The sequence below is a fragment of the Parus major genome, chromosome 2, assembly GCF_001522545.3.
Source record: "Parus major isolate Abel chromosome 2, Parus_major1.1, whole genome shotgun sequence".
NCBI lineage: Eukaryota > Metazoa > Chordata > Aves > Passeriformes > Paridae > Parus > Parus major.
The window spans coordinates 54,714,297-54,727,854 of record NC_031769.1 but is presented as its reverse complement, the minus strand read 5'-3'; the positions used below and the strand labels follow the sequence as shown (position 1 = coordinate 54,727,854).

General features: G+C 38.1%; 1 protein-coding gene across 2 annotated transcripts in view; it reads left to right on the top strand.

Annotated features, from left to right (window-relative positions):
• The window catches only part of AMPH (amphiphysin), a 121,914-nt gene that overhangs the window by 70,343 nt on the left and 38,013 nt on the right, over positions 1–13,558 (top strand). For both annotated transcript variants that reach the window (XM_033512015.1, XM_015618882.2), the window contains exons 4-7: positions 5,871–5,965; positions 9,952–10,047; positions 11,361–11,468; positions 11,848–11,933. In XM_033512015.1, coding sequence (XP_033367906.1) covers positions 5,871–5,965; positions 9,952–10,047; positions 11,361–11,468; positions 11,848–11,933 — 385 coding nt within the window. The remainder of the gene's footprint in view (positions 1–5,870; positions 5,966–9,951; positions 10,048–11,360; positions 11,469–11,847; positions 11,934–13,558) is intronic.

Below are 13,558 nucleotides of genomic sequence, written 5' to 3'. Positions count from 1 at the left end.
TCATTAGACAGTGCTAACATTTCAGAGATAGGTAAAGAGTCATTTAAGTCCTACTAGACATTTGTAAATCTAGCACACTCAAGAAAGCACTGTAGGCGAAGTGTTCTCTTTCTCATGCCACCTGTCTTTGGAGGAGTTGGAGGCTAAAGGGAAGGGAATAAGAGTTGGTGACTGATTGAGAGACAGTAGCTTCTTGAGATAAATATAAATATATGATAAATATATATGTGTGAATATATTTTTAACCTGGCTCCAGTCCAGTAATGAAAATTTTGCAAGTGAGTATTAACATCCTTGGAAATTGCTGTTATAGTAACAGCTGTTCACAGGCAGGTAAGAGAGCTCTTTTTGATCTGAATTATAAAATGAGAAGCAAAGCAGTGGCTTACTGTCTTTGACCATCTATTCTTTTCTGGATGGCCTGCTCAAGGAAAATTCCATACCAGACAAATTTGCACTGATGTCTTTTTTTCTTAGAGGAAATTATAGTATCAGTCTTTTTGGGGGGAACACATTGAATGCTAATTTTGCTTTCTTTCAGAAGCAGCAGGATGATGCTGTTCGTTGGCTAGATGTCTTACCTGTCACATAAGCTGACTGTTTATATGCTGCCTTTGATTTCTGTATTGGTGATGGCAACACTTCTCTCTGTTTCATCTTCTTTTTCCATCCTTCTTTTCTTAGTATTCTAGACTCACAGTCCTTTTGCTCTTTTACTCTCTAATGGACTACTTTTTTCACAAAGTTTTATCTTGGTGTAAAATTTTCTATTGTTTAAGTTTTTCCTTTTTAGCTATGCTTTTCTGTTTAGCATCTTTTTCTTGTTGCTGCCTTTAAGTAATTTGGATTGACTTTCTTACTCAGAATGAAAAGTGTTTGCTAGCACTTTATTATGTACATGTCTTAAAGAAGATCTAGTCAAAAGCTCTCATGAGAGCCTTAAAAATGTGAAAGCCAACGAGCCAGCAGTGGGCGTCCTTGGCACACGTACTGGCACACATTGATGCTGTGCAGTGAGCACACAACCCAAGACAGTAGAGCACAATACACAGCTCTGGCTGAGGCTTCCTCAAAGATGACTAGGTCAGTAGTGCCAAAGACCAGATTTTGAAGCACCTGCTACAGTGTCTTTTTCTTTGAATGACTGCTATCATTAAAAGATTTTTAAGGTATCTATGCACGAAAACATGGGAACCCCTATATTTAGGCACTTGAGTGGGATTTTTGCACCAAAGATGTCAGAAGCTTGGTGTCATGCTGTCATCAGAGGCTCATTTTTCAGGAAAAAAGGTCAATCATATAATCACTTATATTGGAACTACTGGAAAATAATGTACTTGACATCCTAATACTCTTGAATGTATGAGAGAAGCAGTTAGTGTTCAAGGGTTTTAGGATTTGAACTTCAGTAATAAGTTTCATTTTGCTGCATGAGTTCTGAGTGACTTAATATTGCAAGTAGGAAGTATAAATCCAGGCATGATTTCATAGAATCATAGAATGGTTTGGGTTGGAAGAGACCTTATAGATTATCTAGTCCAAATCACCCTGTCATAGTCAGGGATGCCACTCACTAGACCAGGTTACTCAGAAGCCCCATCCAGTCTGACCTTGAACACTTCCAAGGATGGGGCATCCACTTCTTTGGGCTACCTGTTCCAGTGTTTTGCTACCCTCTGAGTAAAGAATTTCCCCCTAATATGTAATCTAAATCTCTCCTCTTTTGCTTTCAAACCATTCATTCCCCTTTGTCCTGCCACTGTCTACCTGTGTAAAAAGTTGCTATCCCTCTTTTTCAACAAGCTCCCATTAAGTACTGTCAGGCCAAAATGGGATCTCCTCAGAGCCTTCTTATCTCCAGGCTGAACAATCCCAGGTCTCTCAGTCTGTCTCTGTAGGAGAGGTTCTCCATTTCTCTGAATATCTTTGTGGCCTTCTCTGGACCTGCTCTAACAGGTCCACTTCTTTCTTGTGCTGTGGACTCCAGATGTAGACACAACACTCCAGGTGAGGATTTAAGCAAGGAGGGAAAGGCAGTTGAGCCTTATTATGACCCTCTGTCCCTTCATTTTAATATACTTGACAATTTGAGGTTTAGCATCACACATTCTTAAAATAATTTTTGCTGTATTCAGACTCCTGCTTTTGTTCACTGATGCTTCTTAGTCTTAGCTGGACCTTAATCTTTCTTGTTGGTTATTCAGGGACATGGAGGAACCATGCCATAGACATTTACAAGTTGAACTTGTAAATGGCTTTTATGTGTCATTTTATTTCAGCTGCATGATAGTTTAATGTCTGCTGTGTATCAGTGGTGTTTGTACTGATGAGACTTTGTGCTATCCCCCATAGCTGTAGTCATCTCATGCCTCAGTCTCATGTCTGTTCCAGTCTCCTTGGCAAGATATATTTGGATTTTATATTCCATGATTTATTTTTAAGCTTTTGAGCGCTGTGAGGGACTTGAACGGTTTTATGGGCCCATTGTTACAGAAAGCCTAAATCAGTCATCCATTCTCTATCCTGAGCTCTTTGCAAGTACCAGTGCAGATGGGGAAGAATAAACCTGGATCTTCATGCAGGTGGCAAGGTGACAGAGGTAAAAAGTATTCTTGCAGGATTGAAAGAAAGCACCATATACTTCAGGTGGCTTAATGCAGCAATAAAAAGTAACTGGTGTAAAGAAGGCGAGGGGAGATGTTTGAAGTCTGTAAGAAGTTCTGCTGCCTAGTTGTCAGTCTGTGGCTGACACAACTGCACATATCCTTCAGACACAGAAATCTTAAAATCAGTCATGTAATTTCTTAAAAGCCATTAAACTATTGATCATCTTTCTGCAAAGTTTATTCATGAATAATGAAATTATTGAATTGTTCCAGTGGAAACCCAAATGGATTACTAGCAATAACAAATACAACCCTTATGGCAGGGCAGGTCATTTCCCTGAAGAACCACATAAGTAATGTTAAGAGCCAGACCAAGATGTCTCACCCCATCAGGAAAATGGAAATTTCTACATCATTCAGGCTAGATTATGCTGCAAGGGAGTGAGGAGACTCCACAGTGTGTAAGTTCTACAACCAACATGCTGTTCCAGGTCTGTCTCATTCTCCCTGGGAGCTTGAGTACATTGGAACTGTGATGGTAAAGAGTCTCCTACCCTCCCCTGGTGGTGCTTAATGAGAATGTCTCTGCACGGTTACCCCCAGAATCCCTATCACAGGGAGGCCTCTAGGATTTTTTGGAGGCTTCAGGGACAGGGACTCCTTCCCATAGAAACAGGAATCATTTAATCTGAGAAGCTCAGTCTTCAGTTACTGGATTATTTAGGAACATTTTTCCTAGGTGATTCAAATATTTTGGCACTTTTAGCTATTAAATAAAGGACCCAATTACCAACAAGTAGTACTGAACGAAACAATTGATACTAAATATAAATTTCTAACTGTTCATCAGCAGTAAAAATTCTTTTCACATTTCTTAGTACTTTTCATATTTTTTAGTATTTTAATGACTTGCTTTTAACTACTTATCTTTCAAAACAGCCAAGAGAAAGAACAGTCTCTAAGACTGACACTAATCCTCTTCAATTTAGTGTTGAATAATGCATAAAAGGTATCAGAGTGCAAGAAATAATTCTATGTGAAAACCAGCCAAATAAAAAATCATTGGACACTGTAAGTTTATGTCCAGAAGCATGAAAAAGAATGGGAATTCACTGGATTGGTATTTGCCTCTTCACTTATTTGGTGTATTGCAGTAAACCTGGTATAGTTGCAGTCAGAGGGAGTAGGATGGATGATCTTAACCTGGAAATTTCAGATTGAAGCCCCTGACCAAAAAATCCAAATACTTTATTGCCCACTTCCCTGACACTGCAGCTGGATTTTACCAATGTTTTTTTACAGGAATGTGGTAGAATGGAGGATTATCCAATTCTCAGACCAGAAAAAAGCGTAAAAGTTGGTGCAGTTTTGATATGACTCAAGCATGGCGTATTAGGTGTATTTTACTTATTCTCTTAAGCAGATACATGCTTGAGTTCTGTAATACTTAAGAAAGTCTAGGAAAAGGTGCCAACATGGTCTGTGACTGAGCTGAATGCAGGCTGCAGGAGGGATTATCCAGCAGCTGTGCTAGCCTGCCTGGCACAGGAACCTCTGCCACAGGTTTACCACTCAGAGTGCTTAAGGGCAGAAGTTCAGGTATCAGAAAGGATCAAGTGTGAGCAGGAATGAACAAACCCTCCTGGTTTGTACATTCACACTGGTTGGAGAGAAGCAGCCTTCTTAAGCAAAGAGATACTCTGTTGGTTTTGCCTTACCTCTTGAGTTGATTAATTTGAAGTTACATTAAAGATTTTAAATGAGGCCTGCCTGAAAATATATGTGAAGATCATCTGTATTTTATTGTAATTTGGTATCTTCTAAGGGGAAAAAAAAAAAAAAATCCTTTTTTTTCAGGGGAACACTTTCTTAGCTGCAGATACATCATCCTAAGAATTAACCATGAAGGGGAAAAGGAAGAAATACATCTTAATTTTTGTGCTATCCTAACAGTCTAAAAGGAAGAAATACATCTTAATTTTTGTGCTATCCTAACAGTCTAAGATAAGCTCAGTCACTAAAAGCCACCCCCAAGGCAATTCCTGAAGAGATCAAATCTTCTGTTTTGGCTCAGTACCTTTTGATTTAAAGGTGAAAGTTTGTAACCTCTAAACACCAGTATCTCCCTTGTACTTGTTCTTCTCCATGCCATTCTCTCTTTTGTACTCAAGGACTGAGAGCAGGCATGTACTTTCAGTTTTTTCAGTATCTGTTTTCCTATCCTATCTATTCCATAGACCACCATTTCCTTATTAGGAAGTGTGCATTCCTGCATTTATATTCCTGTCATTTTTACAGCAAGTCTTCTGGGAGTCCATGATGGAATACCAACCATACCAACCATAGATCAAGTCTGCTCTCCTACACATTCAGAGTTCCAAGTTAATTTTCCTTTTCTACTTGTGAATGTTTCTTTGTGCAGAAAACAAAAATATTGATGTTATTCATTCACTGAGGAAGTTAATTTATTCTGTAATAGTTAGTCACTATATAGTGACTAATAAATCACTGAATTCATTCACTGAGCAGTTAAATCTGAAGATCATACTTAAAGATATTTTCAAGACAGCAAACAGATTGTGACTAGAGAAAAAAATGTGCTTTAAAAAAAAAGTTAATGCTAAGTAAGAAATTCAATTGTTGAGATTTTGCAAAGAAGTTGAAATAAAAGTTGTCATTTTAAAATTACTTATTCTGAACTCTTAGAAAGTTAGGTGAGATGAGTTTGGTTTCACTGAATTCAGAACCATATTCAGCATCTAATGGAGTCATGCTGTATCAAAATGCAAACCCCAGTGCCTTCACTGAGGGTGGTTTTTTGATTTATTTAGGTCAAACTGATCTCGCTGAAGATAGATTTAGGCCCTTTCTCATAATATCACTGAAGCTATTTTACATTTAAGCCAGCTCCTCTGTGTATTACAGAGTGATAACCATCAATAGTCCCTGTTCTTGTTCCACCTGTGGTAGCAAGAGCTCCAAAAGTGACTGACCAGTTTGGCTTCACACAATCCTCTGCAGGCACCACACTTTTGCAAACATAAATAAGCACTGGGCTCCACAAACTTGTAAACCTACTGTGTGACTGTACAAGATTCTTCATAAAACCACGTCCATTACAGCGCTCTCCCCAAGTTCAGGTATCTCTTTTGTAAATGTACCAGAGGGAATAGCATAGTGGGTACACATGGGTGAAAATAAAGATATTTAGCAACTATTTATTGCAGTTTTCACTTTTATGTTCCTCTTTCCGTCTAACTGCAGGAATGCAAGATGCCTCAAAGAAGCTTACAGAGTCTCTCCATGAAGTGTATGAGCCAGACTGGTATGGACGTGAAGATGTGAAAATGATTGGAGAGGTAAGATGTATGGAAAGAGGGAAGAAGTATTTTGGATGCAAATGGATTGATCTGAGCTGTTGAGGAGAAGTGGGCATCCAAAATTGACCTTAATCCTTCATGTCATGTTAAATCCTGTTTTCTCAGCATATAAATTATGGATCTTGCGAAATGCAGCTCCTGCTGGCCAGATGCAGCACTTGCAGTTTCTGTTGTATGAACTAGCTGATAAAAGCTCCCACTGAGATAACGTCAGTGTGAGCAGAATTGGTCCTGACAGCACCTGACTGACAAGTTTGTACAAAGGTATCTTACATGCAATTTTACAGTCGGGATTCTCAGTTAAAAAGAATGTTAAAAATTATCAAATCTGCTTATACTTTTGTGCTGTGTAACAACTGTTGAGCCAGTTTAGTGGTACTAAACAGGGTATCTTATGAGACACTCACCCCTCTCTGAGAATAATGCAGAATTTAAAGGCAAATTAGCATTCAGGACTCTATTTATTTTTACTTTTTACCTTCCTCCAGTGATTAGAGAAGAATAGGTTTTTCTAGAAAACATGGGAGGCATTTAATTGGAGGTGCTCTGAATTGCCTGCTTAAAGAGCCTCATTTCTGGGGGAAGTCTGTCAGAAAATGTGATGGTGGTGACAAGAAAGTGCAAACAGTTGTCAATTAAGGGTTTAGCCACCTGGCATTCAGTTTGCAAAGCCTCCTTGATAATATAATTAACAGTAAACCTGAATACAGAGCAGTGTACAGATTGCTTTTCTTCTCTATGGCTGCCTTCTCCTACCTTTCCCTGCTGCAAAGGTTTTTTGATTTTAAAAGCACCCAACTTCCAAACTGCCTAATTTAAGATACATTTTTTTTGGTTGGTTGATTTAGGTTTTTTATACTGTTTTAGGTAAAGCAGAGAAAAATCTCATGCTGCATCTTGCTGTTGTACCTTTCATTTTATCTGTAGATTAGATTTTACACTCAGAAATTTGTAGTTGAGCGTGAAAGGACCAAAATTCAGCTCTTAAGCTCTATTAAATGTAAAGATAAATTCTAGGTGTGTTTTCTTAATAAGAGACTCATGGGTAATGTTACAAAATCTCCTGATTTTTATCGGTACATAATCAAAAAAGTGTATTGATCAATCAGAGTGGCAAAACCTCAGTTAGTACATAACCTGGCCACTTCAGTAAAGGGTAATAAAAAGTGGTTTTATAAATACATTAATATCAAAAGAAAGATCAAGCAAAACTTCCATTCTTTATTGTGCATGGTGGTACATACTTTGGTATAGTTACCAAAGATGAGGGAAAGGCTGAGGAACTTAACACCTTCTTTGCCTCAATTGTCAACAATAAAACAGGTCTTCCTCAGGACAGATGGCCTCTTTAGCTAGTATACAGGGACAGGGAGCAGAATAGATCCCCTGTCATCCAGAAGGAAGCAGTTAGTGACCTGATGAGCCACTTGGATGTTCAAAAGCCTGTGAGACCAGATGGGATCAACCTTAGAGTGGTGAGGGAGCTGTCAGAAGAGTTCACTAAGCTGCTTTTCATCATTTATCATCAGTCTTGGTTATTTGAGAGGTCTCAGATGACTGGAAGCTGGCCAGTGTGAGTGTCATCCATAAGGACTGAAAGGAGGATCCAGGAAACTACAGGCCTGTCAGCCTGACTTTGGTACCTGGCACAGTTATGGAACAATTCATCTTGAGTTCAATCACACTGGACCTGCAAGACAGCCTGGGGATAAGAGCCAGCCCACATGAAATTAGGAGAGGCAGGTCCTACCTAACCAACCTGATCTCCTCTTATCTGTGTGGTAGATGTGGGGAAGGCTGTGGATGTTGTCTACCTGGACTTCAGCAAAGTCTTTGACACCATCTCCCATGGAACAATCCTGGAAAATCTGGCAGCCTATGGATTGGACAGGGACCCTGGGGGTACTGATTGATGTTAGACTGAACATGATCCAGCAGTGTGCCCACGTGGCCAAGGCCAATGGCATCCTGGCCTGTATCAGGAACAGTGAGGCCAGCAGAAAAAGAAAATTGATTCTTCCTCACCAGCACTGGTGAGGCCACACCTTGAGAGCTGTGTCCAGTTCTGGGCCCCTCAGTTTAGGAAGGATGTTGAGATGCTGGAGCATGTCCAGAGAAGGGCAACAAGGCTGGTGAAGGGTCTGGAACACAAGTCCTATGAGGAGCAGCTGAAGGAGCTGGGGTTGTTCAGCCTGGAGAAAAGGAGAGTCAGGGGAGACCTTATCACTGTCTACAACTGCCTCAAACAAAGTTGTAGCCAGGTGGGGCTGGTCCCACCAATTCTCTCAGGAAACCAGCAACAGGAAAGAGGACACAGCCTTAAACTGTAGCAGGGGAAGTTTAGGCTGGACATTAGGAAGAATTTTTTCACAGAAGGAGTGATTGGGCATTGTAATCACCTGTCCAAGGAGGTGGTGATGTCACCATCCCTGAAGGTGTTTAAGAAAAGACTGTATGTGGCACTTAGTGACATGATCTAATTGGCAAGGTGGTGTTAGGTCATAGGTTAGACTTGATGATCTCAAAGGTCTTTTCCAACCAAGTTGATTCTGTGGTTCTGTAACTCTGTGATATCAGCCTAAAGTGAAAAACAACTATGTATCTTTTCAGTTGAAGATATAAATGATCATTCCAAAAGGAATCCACTTAAAAGGACTTATTCTGTATGGTAGGAAAGATGATGGCTTAAAGAATCCTTCAGCAATGTTCTTTGAGTTCATTAGCTTTCAGAAAATCTCCATTATTTTAATTTGTTCAAAAGACATATCAGCAAGATACAAAGGCAAACACACAGTACTGGCAGTTGCTTGCTATAATCTGATGCTGTGGTGCTTTGTAGACCACTGTGATTAAATGCTGTGTTAATAAATGAGGTATTTCTTTTAAACACGTTTAATAGATTCTATCCGTTCATTAGGGACTCTGTTAGAGTAGGAAATAAATGAACTGAAAGTTGGCATCACACAGCATTTATAATATACTGTATAGTAGATTATGATAAAACAAACACTTGGGAATAGCTTTCTAGACTTGTCAGTGAGGATAACAGCCCTGCAGAGCAGTGCTTACACCTATTAGCCTCCCTTCCATCAAAGGGAAGGATTTTAAGTGATTTTTGAAATGTGCAAAGAAAAGGGAAATCAGGATGTTTAACATGTGATAATGATTTGGTCAGTGGAGAACCCAGGACTTCAAGCATTATATCTGTGTAACAGGATTTGCTTCTAATAAGGAATTTCATCCATTGAGTTCTTGTCACATGAGTTGCATTAATATGTTCTAAAAATCAGAAAACAACATGGGTTTCTCCTAGTGACTACCCCAGAGCTCCAAAGAGGACTGGTGAAAAGCACTGTACCTTCAGGGCAGAGGAGGGTGGCAGGTGTGTGGATTTTATTTTGCCAACTGATGTTGGGATGTTTCCTATCTGTCATTCTAATTCTCCAGCAGCACAAGGTAGAGTTTTTGTCTGCATCAGCCACTTCATCAAATGTACCTTGATGGCACAAAAAGAACGAGATGGGAAGACCTTTCCCTTTATTTTATTTTCTCTTCTATTTTTTTTGTTGTACTTCCTTTCTCTGTAAACAAGTTTCATGATCAGTGAACATACTTAGACACAAGAGCTAGGCCAGTTTCACATTCTATATTACTGACCTTCGGGGACCTGAAACCCTGAGGAACACCTTGAACCCATGACATCCTTATTTTCACATAGCACTTACTATGTGAAATAATGAAAACACAAACTAATTTAAAAGTTTAATCTTAGTTCATTGTGAATTAAATTTGCAATATCAAGGTATTCCTTTTCATTCACCTTATGTTTATGCTTTGATTTATTTCCATAAAGAACGTTTTAAAACTTCAGAAAGATTAACCTTTGCCAATTGCATTTGTATTTCTCCTAGGTTTAGAGTGGCATTAAACTACTAAGAACATTTTTCTCCTTTCTACCTTTTCAGAAATGTGATGAACTTTGGGAAGACTTCCATCAAAAACTGGTGGATGGGTCATTGTTAACGCTGGATACATATCTAGGACAATTTCCTGATATCAAAGTAGAGTAATGATTTTCTATAAAGAATAAGTTTTGAAGTTCCGTTGAGTTGCAAAATAAATTGAAAATGAGATTACAAGTAAAAAAAAATGAAAAAGGGTGGGAGGTGGATGTCATGCTCTCCTGTAAGGTACAAGATACTATCCTGTAAGTAAATTCCTAACATTAGGCAGGGCTGATTTTCCAAATGAACAAAAATATTTTTCATGCAGTAGTACTTGGAGTAAATTAGCCTTTGTAGAGGCTCCTGTTTCTTTGGTATGAAATAATTTTAACCAACTTCAAAAAGGACACATTAAGCTCTTCAGCTGTTAAAATGCCAGACAAATTACATGGAAAGAAAGCTTTCTGTTACTGGATAGATGCACTCATGAGTCTTTGTTTTATCTAAGCCATGGTTCCTGTCTTTTAATTAGTTATAAAAGGATTTTGTAATACACATCACGAGAGAATGGTGTACAGATTTTAGCTTCCTCCAGATGCTCATCTGATGTACAGTCCAGAGAGATGACTGCTAAAGAAAATGGGTGAGGATAGAGAAGCAGTATAGGTGAGAGGTAGATACTTTTATATTTGAATACAACTGTATGGGCATAACTGGATTTTTTTTGTGGTGGTTTATAACTGAGTAGGTAAGACACAGTCATCCCCTTTGTAATTTATATCAAGGACTAAAAAAAAAAAAAATCTAAAAATATCAGCATTAGTGATGTACAGTCTTAAACTCTCTTTTAAATCAAGCTGTGCTTATGCCCTCTCAGTATGTGAATTTTACATAAAATATATAGCTTTGTAAGGACTATATCAAAATGTATCTATATCTTGAACTCCAGTATTTTAGGTGTATGTCAGAACAGTCATACAGAGAAGTATATTTTAGCATTTTTCCAACTCTAGAAAAAATGCATTAATTGCTGAATTTTCACACTGTATGTAAGGGGGAAAGACAGTGTTACCGTGAGTTTAACATGATTCACTGATTCTAGAGAATGTGACAAGTCTTATGTAAGACTTTTACCTCAACTCTAAGGCCTGTAAGCCCTACACCCATGAAAAAACTTTCCAAAGTATCTGTAAAATGATTTCTTATTTAAAATAATGTGATTAGTTTGTGCCATGTTTGATAATAATGTTTGAAAATAATGTTTGATTAGTTTTTACCATTTCCATGTTCCTCCTACATAATATAATAATTCAGATATGAACAAAAGAGAAGTGAAAATAAAAATATGTCAAAAACTAGATTGACAACACAAGTAAAATGGCTTTTTTAAAACTGCTTCTCATATTTACTTTCATTTCTACCCCTTACAGACTCGCATTGCAAAACGAAGCAGAAAGCTAGTGGACTACGACAGTGCAAGGCATCATCTAGAAGCCCTGCAGAGCTCAAAAAGAAAAGATGAGGGGAGAATCACCAAGGTAGCACAATCAGAAACATGCTGTCAGAAGACCTGGGGATATTGGGTGACATTTTTTTCTGTACAGAGACAGAGCACAAAATTTCCTTTTGGTCTCTTAGATATAATATCTCTAAGCATAAAGGAGCACTGGATACTTTGGTTCATGTGGTAGGCATGCCCAGCATCTTTCACAAAGGAGTCCTGTTTGAGATCTAGCTTGCTCTCTTGATGAGACTGAGAGGACAGCAAATCCTGTACTGACCTCCATGGTGTGCGACTGAGTAACATTCTTTGTTAATAAAAATTATGAAAGACCCATCAATAAAACCACACAAAAATCATTTTGGTTTTGTTATGTCATAGTGATTTTAGAAGTCACCTGTTTCATTTTGGTTTAGGCAGAAGAAGAATTTCAAAAAGCACAGAAAGTGTTTGAAGAGTTTAACACTGACTTGCAAGAAGAGTTGCCGTCTCTGTGGTCACGGTAAGCCTAGAGAGATACTGTATGCAAGGCTTTAAATGGGGAGTAAGGAAAGGGAATCAGGGAATTTTAACAGAGCCAAAAGAAAATGGATAGTTGGGTTCTTGAAGATTCCATCTGTTTCCTTCTTGAAATAATAAAAGGAAAAATATATGCAAGCGCTCCAAAAATATATATACTGTAAATGCACTTTTGCTTATTTCTTTCAATGTATGTTGTCACTTGAGATTCATTTCCATATCTTCATTCTGAGGTGAAAAAGGTTTCCATTTTGTGAGTAAATAATTATGCTAGAGCACAGAGTAGTCTGTCATAATCTGGGTCTACTTATAGGTCATTTTTTATTACAACTACACCAGAAGACACATTTTATAGTTTTGCACTGATTATGTTGTGATGTTAAATGATTTGATGGAATAGGTCATTCAGTCAAGATGTTCAGTCATGGATTGTGTTTATACAGAAAATGCAGACAATATGAATGGGAGAACAAAAGCAGTAGAAAAATAAGCATCTCATTAGTGTATTATGTTCTTTAACAATTGCCAATCTGGAGTGGAAATGTGAAGTATCCTTTGTCTTCTCTGCCTTCTAAATTAAATCCTGTTAAATTTCAGACCAATAGAGGATTTTCCTGCTGTGTTTCTGCCTATTTCAGTGTAAACCTTCTTAGCACTTCAGGGTATTTGGTTTATGGGCCTACTAAAAATAAAACTGCATATGAATGACTTAGAGTAAGAGCCCTTTTACTTCAGTAAATTTTGTATAAAAAAGCAGCAGCTAGTCTCAGGGAAAAGTAGAATTTAATTTGAGCAATATGCATAATTTAGAAAGCAATTGCTTTCACAGTGCTTTATTTTAGTTATTACAATTTTTCAGGAAGAAAATTATCTATTGAGCTGACATTTTTCAGGCTTATTCTTATTCCAGAGATAAATTTTATTAATAAAATTTTGGAGAAATTATACATGAAAGTTTTAAATAGGAAAAAGAATAAAACAAAACCCTAGAAAAGAGCTTCTACTTTTGAAATGCACAAGAATGTAATTATTCACCCCAAATATGCAGATTCTTGACTACACGCACTGAAATGTCTAGTCTATATTGAATTATTTTCTCTTATGTGCATGTGCATGTATTTCAGAGTGGAGCTTGGGATGCCCATGCCTGGGCTGTACTGAGCTGTATACATTAAAGCTGACCCCAGACACAAGTGCATCACCTTGATTCTGTGATAAGATTTGGGCACAGGGACTCACAGGGCTGGAATGGTACCTTTCTCCTTTCAAGAAATGGTTGTGTGTGCTCTCTGGTGGGAGATGGATGGCCAGAGCATCTTGTCTTCCCTGTGCTTGTGCTGCACTTGTGACCATCCTTTTCCACTCTTGTTTAAAAAAAGCCAGAGACATCTGATATGAAGTAGTCTCAACTTGGTTGACTGGACGGTGTGAAATACATTATCTTAACACTAACAGAAATAATCATGAGCAAACTAGTCTGAAATTTTGACATTTCATCGTTTGCTTTGCTAAGAGTAATAGTCAAGAATGTTGCTTGTAGTCCAGAAAACAGTTAATCCCACACATATCTTTTATTCTCTTTTTCCTTTCTTTGTGCCATCCTTTGTA